Here is a 15,172-nt window from a genome sequence, read left to right on the forward strand (position 1 = left end):
AAAGTTATTATACTGAGTTGCCAAACAGGACTATTCCATGGAAATCCAGTCGATGATGAAACTGCTGAAATCTTAGCTGATGTTCCTACTTGCCCTTTCTGATAAAGAACACCCGCCACCCTAGCGTTTTTTGCTGCCCAAATCCCTCCTCTATTCCTGCTTGTGCTGAAGCCTAATACTTGGTAAATGAATTAACCTTTCAACAAACAAACCTCAGCCATGTTCATAAGTGCCATTTCAACATGAAATCCCATTTGGTGAAGAATTCTCATGCTGCAATTGTTTGCTAGGAACAAGCATTACTAACCCATGGAATGTTTCATTTAGTAAGAAAACAATTCATTAGAAAGGAACCAGGATGTTGGTCCCCAACATTGACTTCTGGGAGGAAGAGAGAGAATAATCACGGGGCGTAATGTTACTGCAGGTGAATGTATCACTTTCCTCGCTTGCAGCAATTGTTTTGCAACAAGGCAGCGACTCCCTCAGCTTTCACTACTGTGTTTGTCCTTTGTCATTTTAAGCAGAGTGGAAATGTGCCACATCAAATATTTAGTCATATTATGTGTTAAATACAAGGTGCTCTGGTGATAGCTTCCCTCCCAACAAATGAACAATACATTGAGCAGGGCTGGGCTGAAATTTCTACGGCCCCAAATCACTGCACTGTCCAATTGCACTTGGGTTCAGCATCCCAGGGCCCTGCAGTTGGTACAGTCCACATGGGTGTCCACAGAAGGTGGCAGTTGCCCCCACCCTGACTTCTTCAGCTTGTTCCAAGAAATTGTTTGTAAATTTGATTATCAACAACACAATTTTTTTTTATACTTCCCACCCCAAGGCAAACAGTAATCATCTTACTTACACAGTGATATCATTATAGACAATTTGAAGGGAAGCTTGAGGTGCCATTAATAAAGTTAATTGGTAGGCAGCTGCTTACCTGTAGCATTTGCAGAAGATTGGCTGAGCTAAGAACATACAGGCAGAAGAGTGGTCATTGGCTGTTACCATGTTAGTGGGAGGGCTTAGGATGGAGGTGTAGCTAGAAGTGTATTCATTTATTACCATATTATGCATAATTAGGTTATCTACTGCATTGTCATGAATAGGCTAATCTTCAGTGGAAAATATTCAGCAGACGCAGTGTCGGACTGGGACATCAAGGGCCCACCCAAAAACCTTAGACCAGGGGCCCACTCTCATTACTATTATACTTCCTCTCCTCACTCAACCTCTATTCTACTAGTCTCTTTTCTTTACATACTATAATCTATTATTCCATCTATTTAGCCTCTTTTTCTCATAGAAATAGGGAATTTTCATGAAAGAGGCCAAATGATTAGCAGCACGGTGGGCCAGTTCGACATTGAGCAGACGCCCGTGGCCGGTTAATAGATACATACCAATAATACAGGGATCCCCAACCTTTTGAACCAGTGAGCAACATTCAGAAGTAATAGGAGATGGGGAGCACTAGCATGAAAAATGTTCTTGGGGTGCCAAGTAAGTGCTGTGATTGGCCTTTTGGTAGCCCCATGTGGATTGTCAACCTACATTGAGGTTCTGTTTGGCAGTACACCTGGTTTTTATGCAACCAAAACTTGTCTCCAAGCCTGGAATTCAAAAATAAGCACCTGCTTTGAGGCCACTGGGAGCAACATACAATTGGAAAGCAACATGTTGCTCACGAGCTACTGGTTGTGGATCACTGCAATAATACATACTTTCCAACAGTCACCTTTAAAACAATTCAAGTGAGTCAAGAATATGGCTATGCATAACAGTGGGGCCATAACTTGAAGTTTATTTCTGTATTTTGAGATATGATCTCCTAAGGAGCTTTCAGGTGATCTACAAATGGTTAAGGTATTGGGATAAGGTCTGGAACCTAATATCTTTATGCTGTGACTACACCATAAGAAGAAGAGAAAACATGTGGTTAAAAGTTTATGACCCAAACAATTGCAGGATCTTGACTTACTGGCAAAGCCCATAAAGTTTTTTTTTTTGTGTTATGGAAATTGCAGGTGGGCATCATGGCAGCTGACACCCATTGAAGGCCAATATCTAGTTCTCTTACAATAGTCTCTTGCTGACAGAAATGCTACAGTCTTTGATGGTATAAGAATTCCCACCTTTTGACATTACTCAAAGAAAAGTAGAGGGTAACAAATCTGTAAATGAAGGTTTGAAGCTGGTATTCTATTAAAAGGTTTGTTCCCCTTAGAATTACATTTTAGTGTAAAACAGCATAATTGTAACACAAACCACAACTGGCCTTTATTTCTGGATTTTTTCTAAATGATTTACATTTTTCTGTTCTGCGCCTTTCTGACTTGGAATTTAAACTGATAATTACCCTAGCAACCCGGGAGCAGTTATTAAATCAAAATAGAAAATGATTAGCAGAAGAACTAAACTAAACTAAAGAAAAGCAAGCGATATATAATACAACAATAAAAAAAGTAAAATAAAAAGCTTCACAGTCAATCTGCTTTAGTTGCTGGGGTCAATGTCCCTTGCTATCAGAAACCTTTTAAACCGTATGATGAAAAGACCATAATGGGAAGGCAAGTAGTTTGGAAAACATACAGTACAAACTAAATAGTGATTTAAAAAGTTGCTCAGAAAAGGTCCATCATAGGAAAAGCAGATGTAAAGATTAACTTCCCCTTTAACCTATGGTTTCTGACCCCACAATGGGCTCCCACAGGCCCGGACTGGCATTCTGTGGGTTCTGGCAAATGCAAGAGGGGCTGCCATAGAAAGTCAGTATTTATTATGCTGGTGGGGCTGTTTGGGCCTCTGTGTGGGCTGATTGGGCCAACGTATACCTGAAATGACAGGGCCTATTTTGATTCTCAGTCCAGACCTGGGCTCTTATGCTGATTTGGGTGGGTTTCTGTGATCCTCTTTAACACAAGAATAATGCAGGAGGAGGAGATACCTCTAAATCAGGGGTCATCAACCTTTTTTACCCAAGAGCCACATATCAATGTAAAAAGAGTTGGGGAGCAACACAAGCATGAAAAAAGTCCCTGGGGATGACAAATAAGGACTGTGTATATTGTATATTTGGTAGCCCCTATGTGGACTGGCAGCCTGCAGGATCTTTTTGGCAGTACATCTGGTTTTTATGCAACCAAAACTTGTCTCCAAGCCTGGAATTCAAAAATAAACACCTGCTTTGAGGCCACTGGGAGCAACATCCAAGGGGTTGGAAAGAATCATGTTGCTTGTGAGCCACTGGTTGGGGATCACTGCTCTAAATCTTGATCACAGGGGTCTTTTACTAGGCCCTCTACCCTACAGATATACATATCACTATCCCATGGCCTTCATACCACCCGTTTTTATTAATAGAAGCAAAATGTTGTCTTCGGTGTATCTTCTGATCTACGTGGTGGGAGTATTCTATATCAACTTATGGTAAAAGTCGCCATTCCAAAATAGAAAACATTTCAGAGATGTCAGACTTCCCTTTGTATTGGCAATGCTTCTCAGTGTATTGTATGAATTAAAGGGAAGAAATGTATCTATAAGTACATGCCCTTATTTTATACTAACACTGTAGGCTTCTATAATGGGTATATTAAAACCTTCATGCATGTGTATTAATGTAATTGGTTGCAGCTCAAGCTTTCAGTAAAATAGAACACTTTGGGCACATCTAGGAGGCACGCTGTGTACGTTGGCTGCAATCCATTTCCTACAAGTTTCTATGTAATTATCAGATCATTGGCAGTCACTGGTTTCTAAGCTTGTCCTGGGCTCCCAGCAGAGTAAGTGTTCAGGTTATCCACAGGGTCCCCAACACACGGGGATCTGACCCAATGACTCATTGATTATATTGACGCACCCCAGGTTTCTGTTGTCTTGGGGTGGGCATGCCGAGGGCACAATGTTACAGATGAGGTTATCACAATCTACCACTCCCCCAATTACTTAATGGATCATTGTATACTTCATTAATCTTATTATATATTTCTTGTAGCATTCTATTTTCATCCAATAATTTGTGTACTACTCCCCCTTAACCTCCGCCGAAGCGATATACATTACTAGTTGCTCTAATGTTACTTTCTGCCTGCAGTGACTGTACATCTGTGATTTCTCTTTCTTCATGCACCACTCACCTTGCCCTCTATCTGGGCACCATACAGCTGTTTGGCAGGACCTTACCAGACAGTAGCCGACTCTGCAACTGCTGTTGGGCCAAGAGAGGCAGAGGCCCTTATCTGTACTTTCAGGGGGTTATTTGTCAAAGGTCAAATTTAAGAGCTATGTGAGCTTTTTTTAGACCTCGAATGAACTCACAACTTGAATGGTTTCTAATGAACTCGAATGGTCAGGGTTAACAACCCAAAAAACTTGAATTGATTTCAGTTTTCGGAGGAAAAAACTCAAATCGCTCCAATTGATTGAGTTTATGAGCGAAACCCACAAAACTGAAACATGACGAAGGCTATTAACATGGTTATTAAAATGGTTCAAGGGACCTCTGACATTGACTTCTACATGACCTTGACAGGATTTACTGCAGATGGTGTATTATCGGATTCAAGTTATTTCCAGGGTCAGGGTTTTAAAAAAACGTAAAAATAGATTTTTTGACTCAAAAATACCCTTAAAAGTTCTTTGTGGAACGTCCCATGCTGGTGCAAAAAGGAGTGATCTGGGACACTTTAAAATCATAAGCATTCATGCCAGACGTTGGACTGGGCCAGAGGATTATTGGGTAAAACCCCGGCAGGCCCAGAATTGCACCTGCAATCTGCTGCCTGCACAGGCCCGCACTGCCCTTTGGGGTTATGGCTGGGGCTTGGAGGGGGGTTTCGGCTGGGACCCTGAAGGGGGGATGGAATCCCTATGTTGGAAGCCCCGGTGAGCCTTGGACCCTCCAGTCTGATGCTGGCTAGACACAAGCATTTATTTAAAAATACTGTTGTTTCCCCCAATCCAGGCTCTGTTAGCCCAAACCTCCTGGAAAATTCAGGGCACCCTTCAACACATCATGTTACTCGTTCTCCCTCAACCAAAACTATTCGCGTGTATAGAGAAGCTTCCCAAGAGCATGGATGGAGTACAGACTGAACAAGTACAGGCAGGAGGGCAAATGCAGGGGTGCTTGGCACCATGCCATTAATGTGTTCAACCAATGTTTCCTCTAATTTATTTTTGACTGTGTGCACACGTGTTGCAGAGATGGTTGGGTCAATAACTAGCAAATGATTAAGTCTCCTGAGGACACTGGCCATACAAATCGTGTACGTATGGCCAGATAACAAGGGAAAATGTAGCTAGAATTAGAATTGCTGGTAGCTAGGCTAGAGAACAATTGAATACTGATACTTTTATCCCTTGTGAGGTTGAATGGGTTTCAGGGGGCGGTTGACTTTCCTTTTGTATCACAGGAAGATGTTCAATTGAAGCCAATTCAGACCTGACTTCTTCTGTTGGTGATCTTACATCAGAGGACCTAAGGCCGCACCAGATGACTTCACCAACCCACAACACTATTCTGCAGTTTGTAGCCAGTTACAGTGATCAGCAGTTACATATGTGTCAGGTTCAGGATGGGGCCAAGCACACTTTCACTCTCCTTTAAAACGGTCCAACAGATCGGTCGGTGAAAACTCTAGGAATGTTCTCATACACAGCTCCACTTTATTTAAAAAATGCACTGGACTCACATTATGAGCATCTTATATTTATTATTAGATCATATGTGCAATTATATTAAATACAATTATTATATACATTCAAGAGATTTCATCTGGACTATGTACAGCTAAACAAGTGGATTTAGTAGAGAAGCCAGATCATCGATGAGAAGTAGAAAATGTACAGAGATATCACCCCCTCAGCACAAAACTCCTGCCTCCATTGAGCAAATGTGAAATACTCTATATTGTACAGAGATACACACAGAAGAAACTTGATGGAATGTGCAAAGTCACTTGGTTTCCTGTTTTTGTAGGGTCCATCTCAAGACTTACAGTAAGTGACCCTGATTTCATAGCTGGGCCAGTAATACAGGTATGGGACCTTTTATCCAGAATGCTCGGGACCTGGGGATTTCCAGATAACGGATCTCTCCGTAATTTGGATCTTCATACCTTAAATCTACTAGAAAATCATGTAAACATTAAGGGGCACATTTACTTAGCTCGAGTGAAGGATTAGAATGAAAAATACTTCGAATTTCGAAGTATTTTTTTTTGGCTACTTCGACCTTCGACTACGACTTTGAATCGAACGATTCAAACTAAAAATCGTTTTGACTATTCGACCATTCGATAGTCGAAGTACTGTCTCTTTAAAAAAGACTTCGACCACCTATTGCGCCACCTAAAACCTATCGAGCACCAATGTTAGCCTATGGAGAAGGTCCCCATAGGCTTTCCTGGCAATTTCTGATTGAAGGAAAATCGTTCAATCGATGAATTAAATCGTTCGCTCGTTCGACCGAACTAATAGCGGTAAATACTTTGACTTCGATATTCGAAGGATTTAACTTAGATCGTCGAATATCGATGGGTTAATTAACCCTCGATATTCGGGCCCTTAGTCCATTTCAACGATCTACCAGTGAATAAAGGTAATGGAGAATAGTTTATTTTGCTTGGTTCACCTTTAAAGTAACCTTTATTATGTTATAGAACGGCCAATTCTAAGCAACCTTTCAAAATGTTTTCATTATTTATTTTTTAAGGTTTTATCATTATTTGTCTTTTTCTTCTCATTCTTTGCAGCTTTCGAATGGGCGCCGCTGTCCCCTTCTAAAAAACAAACCAAATGCTCTGTAAGGCTACAAATGTATTGTTATTGTTACGTTTTATTACTGATCCTTCTATTCAGACTCTCTCCTATTCATATTCCAGTTTCTTATTCCAATCAATGCATGGTTGCTAGGGGAATTTGGGCCCTGGTTACCAGATTGCTTAAAATGCAAATTGAAGAGCTGCTGAATAAAACGCTAAATAACTCAAAAACTTTCAATAATAACAATTTAAAACAAATTGCTCAGAATATCACTCTCTACATCAAACTAAAAGTTATCTCAAAGGTGAACAACCTCTTTAAGGGAAAGTCTTTATATGGACATAAAGGAAACCAGAATGTAGCCACAGCACAAGCATTTAAGATGGGGCACATCACGGTTGTATCCGCAGAAAGCACTTTGTTGCAAGTATAATAACCAATGCAGCTGTGCAAAACTGGCAGCTATTGGACTGGCCAACTGGCAGCAAACAGCCATCCTAAAATTTATTTTTCAACTGCAATCCCAATTCTTCTCAGCCACTGTTGGAGATATGTACCGCCCAATAGGGATGCACCATATCCACTATTTTGGGATTCGTCCATATGCAGAGCCAAATCCAAACCCTAATTTGCATATGCAAATCAATGATGGGAAGTGGCGAGAACCAGGCATATTTAAATTTTTTCACTTTTTTGTCTGTGTGATGAAAAGCCACGTAATTTTAACGATTTGGTTCGGCCAGGCACTTGGATTCAACTGAATCCTTCTGGAAAAGTCTAAATCCTTCCCAAGATTGGGTAAACTCTAAAGCAATTCTACTAGTTATGCCTGTCTTTATACAACTTGTGCTGTGTCTTCCCCACACACTTCAATGGACTAAATTCCTTCTGCCATAAAGACCTTCATAAAACTATGCAAAAAAACATATTTAATTGCAACAGGAGTCCTGCATTACTGCTGCTATACTCAATGTAGGACGGAGTGTATTTGGGGAGACAAGTCTTATGCCCAAGGTTACTCAAGGTGCTTTCGTTTGCTATCAACAGATGAACATTGGCTTTTTGACTGATGGTATTAGTTCCAAATAAAGCACCTGGTGAACCATAGTCTTAAGAGAATAAAGGGAAATATTCTGGTTCTAGACCCAGGAGCCCTTCAAAGGGGAAACAAACATGATAAATGCAGACAGCATGCTTTATACAAATAAGGAATATATGCTTTTAAATCAAGTCTGTATTAATGCAAAATATATGTAGATTTTGGTGTTACTGGTCCTTTAACAGACGGGCAAGTGAGTAATGTAGTGCTGAGACAGGGACACCCTGACCTTATAAGCACACTCCAAAAATAGTGCTGGACGTTGCTGCATTATTAGCTCTCTCCTCAAGGTCTGCGAGTCTCACTCCGTGTGTGATATTGCGGCAGGCCAGGGCAATTATTCTTGCAATGCTTTTATAATGACAGTAGTCTGAAGGCTAAAGGGACGGGGAAAGAGACAAGTTACTGTAACGGTTGCTCGGTTAAAGCAGAGGTCACTACTTGTGTATTAGATACGAAGGGCTCAGATGTAAGCGTGAGAGTGTTAAAGGAGAAGGGAAGGCTTGGTGCACTTGGGGATGCCAAATGTTAGGCACCCCAAGGGATTGTATTTACTTACCTGAAACCCCGGGGCCGGTGCTCCTATCAGCAGAAAACTGCACCGGCCCGGGGTTATACCAGTGAGCACCACGGAAAGATCCTCTTCCGTCTTCCTCTTTCTTCAAGTCGGCTATTTCGTTCAACTTCGCATGCGTCTGCCCCGGGAAATTTGAACAGGGGCGCGCCGCCAATGAGGCGAGCTGAGACGCTCGCCTCAGGCGGCAACGCCGAATCGGTTTCCAGGGGCGGCAAAAAGCCGCTCCTGCACCTTTAAGAGCCGAATTTCCGGTTTTTAAACCGGAAATTCGGCTTTACTAATGCGAGAGAGCGCAATTGCTCTCTCCGCATTAGTGTTCCTGCCTCCCCTCCCGACAAGTAAGTCGGCGAGGGGGGGCGGCATTGCAGGAGCCGCCTCAGGCGGCGCTTAGGTCCGAATCGGCGCTGAATTTGAAGAAAGAAGAAGCCGGAAGAGGATCGCTCCGTGGTGCTCACTGGTATAACCCCGGGTTGGTGCCGTTTTCTGCTGATAGGAGCACCAGTCCGGGGTTTCAGGTAAGTCAATACAATCCAATACAATACATTTGGCACTGCCAAGTGCACCAAGCCTTTTCATTTTCCTTTAACACTCTAACGCTTACATGTGGGCCGTGTACTGTATGCACAAAGCCTTTCCTTCTCCTTTAAGAGTACAAAATCACACCCTTTAGTAATTATTCATTAAGCGCTTGTGTCCTGGGCCCTGCACTTCACACCAGATCTTCAAAACAGAGGGCACGGCCGCTGGTATGGACAGGCTCCTTAGCACCCTTCACAAATCTGAAATGCAAAGACTATCACCTTGGTGGAAAGTGCGGGCTTTGCACCCTACATCTGGTGCATGGGTGCAGCTTCATGTGCCCCAAGGAAGCAGCCACCAGGGCAATCATATTGAAAATACACCTATAATGTCTCGTCAATCAACCACAATGCAAAGTATCAGCCAACCTTCCTTTTAGTCGAACATTTTCAGAAGCACTTTGGGTCGATTTTGAGTCAGCATTAGAGCAAAATACCCCATTCCCATCATGCATTAGTGCATTTTGAGGCTCTAAAGCTTAGCCACTGGCTCTTTTAGGCCTATCCTTTGAAACTCAATGGAAGGCAGTAGAGGGTAATTTGGAGTGCTTTTGGAATCGGCCCATTAATAAGAAACACATGAAAGTTTCTACTGAGTGTGAGAGTGCTGGAATATGAATTGCGATGGTTTCCGTATCCAAGACTCAGAGCTAATCCCCGATACAAGCAACAGGAACGAAAATGATTCCGATACCCCAATGATAATATTCAAACAACAAACACAAAATAAAAAAATGAAAACGCAATGAATGTGAAAGCAAGCCTGAGAAATTTTTATATTTCCTGAGATGCCTATTTTTCAGGTTTTGTAATTATGACTCCTGCGCATCCACGGTTTTATTGCCAAAAGCAATTAACATAAGAAATGTGTGATTTCTATTCAGAATTGGATTGAAACTCCTACATAAAAAAGAAAAAAAAAAAAAGCTATTTGTCAGTTACTGTACAGTGCTGCAACCAGCGGCTATTATTCACGGCACGACTACCTCTATCACTTATGGAAGCTTTTAACCGACGTAATAAATAGGAATTACATTGGTCAGGCTCCTCGGGATAAAGAATGGAAACCACTTCTATGTACAATTTACAGAAAATACTGTATAATTTCTATTCTGCTACTAAGGAAAATACATTTTAAGTGCAAGGAAGTATGCAAACTAAGCTATTAGTAGGGATTAAAGGTTATGCATTCTCAAAAACAACATAAGCAACACGTTGTTCCCATGTATCCAGCCTTAACTTCTATCTTTTGTGCAAAGGCAACGTTTTTAAAGGGGACATACAGTATACTCAGAACCCCCATAATCTTGTAGGCAATGGTGAATACTATCTGGTACAGGTTTCAATCTGGGCTAAAAATGGGAGCACCAAATAGATCCACATGGTTCCCTTTCCATGTTTCAGTGAGGGGTGGGCATGTCCTTGCCAGAGGAACACAAAGAGGTGGGTAGCCAATCACAGCCCTGCATTTATGCAAACAGAGGTAGGCTGCAGTTCCCTGTCAGGTCAGTCTAGCTGCTAATTGGTTGGTGTTCTACAGAGTGACCAGCTCCCCTTAACAGCCTTGGAAACCAGCCAATAGAAAGTGAAAAAGAAGGGCAAGGCCTAGTAGGGGTTTTCTTGTATTATTTTACACAATATGTCCCCTTTAAAGAGGCAGTCAACCTTTAAGTTAGATTTTAGTATGTTATAGAATAGCCAATTCTTAGCAACCTTTCAATTGGTCTTCGTTTTTTTTGTAGTTTTTGGATTATTTGCCTTTTTCTTCTGACTTTTTCCTGCTTTCAAATGGGGGTTTGTGACCCCATCTAAAAAAAACAAATGCTCTGTATGGGCTTTAGCACACGGGCAGATTCAGGGAGACTTAGTCGCCTGGCGACTAATCACCTCTTCTTTGGGGCGACAATCTTTGTTTTCCTAGGTCGCCCGAAGTTGCCTCACAAGGAAACTTTGGGCGTCTTCGGAAATTGAAGCGCCACGAGTGCATTGCCGCAGGGGATATTTCATTTTAGCAGGCGGAAGGCAGTTTGGGGGAGATTGTCGCCCCGAAGAAGAGGTGATTAATCACCAGGCGACTAAATCTCCCCAAATCTGCCCGTGTGCTAAAGCCCTAAGGCTACAAATGTCTTGTTATTGCTACTTTTTATTACTCTTCTTCCTATTCAGGCCTCTCCTTTCATATTCAATTATCTCTTTCGAATCAGTGCATGTTTTCTACGATAATTTGTAAGCAGCCGGCTAAAATTCCAAAATGAAGAACTGCTGAATAAAAAGCTAAATAACGCAAAAACCACAAATAAAAACCAACTGCAAATTGTCTCAGAATATCACTCTCTACGTCATACTAAAAGTTAACTCAAAGGTGAACAACCCATTTAACATTAAAGGCTAATCAATGGTCAAGATGAGAAATTAAATGTTTTCAGTGATATACTTATAGACGTGCTTGAGCATAAATCTTTCTATTGCTCCACTAACTTGAAAATAATGGACATGTCTCAAGAGTTCTTATTGCTTTACCATTCAAGTCTATGTAAATGTGTGTATTCAATGATAAATACCAGAGACTGCAGAAAGAAGTCAGAGACTTCTTGTGACTGATGAGTTTAGAAAAAGTCTCTAAGATTTTTATAACCCGACGATAAGCGAGAGGTTTGTCAAAATGTGAAATATTTCTTGATATTTCTCTTTTCCAGTTCCCAGGCATTTTAAGTCACCCAGGGTTTCTCAAGTGTGAAAATGCCAGAGAACCTTTTTACTTGCACCATTCCTATAGACTAATGATGAAGTAACTCAAGGACAACTCTTGAGTAAGTGGAGTGATAAGAGACATTTCCATTCAAAGATGTGAATGGATCTCTGTAGGTTTTTTTTAGTAGTAAAAATGTCAGCAGCAAGACAAACCGCTAAAGTGTTTGAGCTGCATGGCAAAAGTCTCTTTTTTTTGTTGAAAATGAAAAAGTCTAATTTCAACCTTTGATAAAATCTTTCCTTTTGTAATAAGAATATTGGCATAGTAACATTTTCAAATGAAGCCAAGAGTGGCCATCTCCAAAGGCCTAATAAAGTGTAAGCTCTGGCCTCCATTTCAGATGAAATAAAAAATCTGCCCTAGGCATAGCACCCCTTTAAGATCTGCTTTTATAGGTCCCCATATGTGCCATTTGTTCAACACAAATATTGTATTGCAGCAAAATGGCTAGACTAATCCGATTCAAATTCTTTTGAAATTCTTTAGAATCGCGCTATGATCACACTTTTTTAAGAGATGTTTTTTTGGCAATTATAAACACACGGTGAAGCTTTAGATCTACCATCCTTGTTTATATGAAAGTTATACCAAAATGAAATTGGTCAAGCCAGAAGCCGTACGACTCCATTGTCTGAACCTAGAAGCAGAAGTCTTTTGGTAGGAAGGACAGCAAGATTGGTCAAGGTTCCCCTGAAGTTCTCAGTGCTAAGTTTAGTTGAACTGTTGGGCAGGGCTGAAGAATCCAGCATGGAGTAGATGCCGATCTTATTTGCCACAGTGCCGGTTACAATCTCACTTCCGTACAAGTCGAACACGTGGATCGGGTCAGAGTTGGACTTGAATTGATGCAAAGGTTTCTGCTCCAGCTCCTTCCAGACTGTTAGGGAGTGATCAGTGGAGGAACTCACCACAATGTTTCCATCTGCTGCCTGCAAGACAAGTACGAGCCAATGAATTTCTCAGATACACCAAAATTACTTTAAATAATTCTAATTATTCTAGAGAATCCTTAGTTCAATTAGCTCCTTGCTTTATAGCGTCGGGAACTTCATGTTTCACAAAGTACATCTACTGCATGTTTGCTATGCTAAATGGGATTAAGTGAAGGCAATTATATGATAAGCATGTCTCTGCTTAATTAACACTATATTCTAGTACAGTGCTCCTTTGTACTGTCAGTCTTATTAACTGTCAGATGAACTCTTTTGGAAAATGTGCTTCATGTGTTATCAATTTCATATCACCCTGTTACCTGTTCCAAACAGGTAAAATGAAATGGAGTTCTCTATTGCTTATGTTTATAATCATATTCAGGTCATCCTGCCATCAATGCAAAGGAAGAATGCCCACTGCTCCATCTTTCCATAATGGCACACATGGATCGATCTACTGATTTGGAAGCTAGTGATACAATTCTCCAATTACTAAATGAAAGCTCATATGAAGACTACAGTGTATGTGGGGTTGCTACTTTTGTCAGGTCTAATACTGGCCTGGAATACTGTAGTGTCTGGTAGCACCATGGAATAAATTGGGATCACCCCTATTGCAGCATACAAAGGTATTGGCGTTTTTTTGTATCTGGAATACTGTGCCACCTCTGGTGTCCATCTAGCATCCCCATACAGTGACTACTATACAGATGATTCCATGAAATGCCAAAACATTACCAAATTCACTTCATGTTTTTCCATTATATCTCTTCTTATGATGTAAAGCAACGATCAAACAATCTGATGTGAGATCAATGAAATGGAAGTGGAAGAAAGAGCAGCAGAAAGTGTAATTCCCTATAACATTTTCTCGAAAGTCTTTTTTGCTACCTAGGCATCAGCAAGTATCAATTATTGGGATTCCACAGTGCTCAGACAATCCCAGATGGTGTCAAATATGAAAAAAATAGAATAAGCCGTTGAGTTGGCTGAATATATTTACAAGCTCCACACAGCCCCAAGGACCTTAATGAAACATATTTCTTAGAATTATTTAAATCATATCTCTGCCTTGAAATGCTTGCCTGAACATGACTCATGGGCCCTAGGGCCCAACGATCAGATCATAACTAGGAGAAAATGGGCGGTCGGATCGAGGACCTCATCAACGAACTGATACGATCCCTGATCCGATTGGATTTTTAAGCTTGACTGATTGACATCTGGCTGGATATCAATCGGGAAAGCCCATCGGAGGGCCCTATACACTAGGCAATAAGCTGACAACTTAAAAGAAAACTATACCCCCCAAACAATGTAGGTCTCTATTAAAAGATACTGAGTAAAACAGCTCATGTGTAAAACCTTGCTTCATGTAAATGAACCATTATCATAATAATATACTTTTTTAGTAGTATGTGCCATTGGGTAACCATAAATAGAAAATTGCCCCCTGAGATCGTAAGATTCACTGTGCACACATACAAACCACATGTAAGGTCACATGAGCCAATTAACAGACAGAGTTCTGCCTTTTGCTTCCTTATTTCTTCCTGTTACAGTTAGTGTTGTAGTATTTCTGGTCAGGTGATCTCTGAGGCAGCACAGATAAGAGTCACGAAATGGTGGTTCAAGGCAAGAGGTGTAAAAGGGCAACATTTATGTAAATATATATTCCAGTTTGGTAAGATTCTTTAATATGTCATTCAATTTGATATAAACTATCTGTTGCTTAAGTATTCATTTTGGGGGTATAGTTTTCCTTTAATCTGTCGCCAGTTTATATCTGCCCATGTATGGGGGCCTCAGGGCAGAAACACACGCGGAGATTCGGAAAGCCTATCGATAAATCGACTCTTCTTCAGGCGACTAATCTCCCCGAACTGCCTTCCCGCCAGCTAGAATCTAAAAATCCGGCAGGATGGCACTCGGAAAGCTTCGTTTTCCGAAGTCGCCTAAAGATTCCTCGTAAGGCATCTCTGGAAAATGAAGCACTCCGAGTGCCATCCTGCCGCTGATTTAGATTCTAGCTGGTGGGAAGGCAGTTCAGGGAGATTAGTCGCCTGAAGCAGAGGCAATTTGTCGCCGGGCGACTTATCTCCCCGAATCTCTACGTGTGTCTCTGCCCCTAAGAATATTTTCTCTATATTTTAGGAAGGTGTTACTGCAACTAGGTTCAGCATCTCTATATTAGCAGTGATCCAGGCCTTCAAGGTTGTCACAGGTGCTCTCCATCTTGGATTTTGTTAGGCGTGTCAGTGACACTGCACATGTGTGTGCTTTGGGCAGCTGTCGAGAAGCTAAGCTTAGACGTTGTCACAAATTATCAAGCAGAAAATGAGGTTTGCCTGTAACATAAGCAGGTACCACAGGGCTCAGTCTGATGCTAATTGTGCTGGTCCCTGAGCTGCCATGTACTAATAATTTGAATTATTTACTATTCAGTCTTATATTGTAGCATTTCTA

The 15,172-nt window shown here is 41.2% G+C and overlaps 1 protein-coding gene across 1 annotated transcript in view; it reads right to left on the minus strand.

Moving 5' to 3' along the window:
• Window positions 1-12,325: 12,325 nt before the first annotated feature.
• The window catches only part of wdr81.L (WD repeat domain 81 L homeolog), a 32,230-nt gene continuing 29,383 nt past the window's right edge, over window positions 12,326-15,172 (minus strand). The window contains exon 11 of the mRNA XM_018246156.2: window positions 12,326-12,703. Coding sequence (XP_018101645.1) covers window positions 12,377-12,703 — 327 coding nt within the window. The 3' untranslated portion in view covers window positions 12,326-12,376. The remainder of the gene's footprint in view (window positions 12,704-15,172) is intronic.

This window comes from Xenopus laevis, chromosome 2L (assembly GCF_017654675.1).
Source record: "Xenopus laevis strain J_2021 chromosome 2L, Xenopus_laevis_v10.1, whole genome shotgun sequence".
Taxonomy (NCBI): domain Eukaryota; kingdom Metazoa; phylum Chordata; class Amphibia; order Anura; family Pipidae; genus Xenopus; species Xenopus laevis.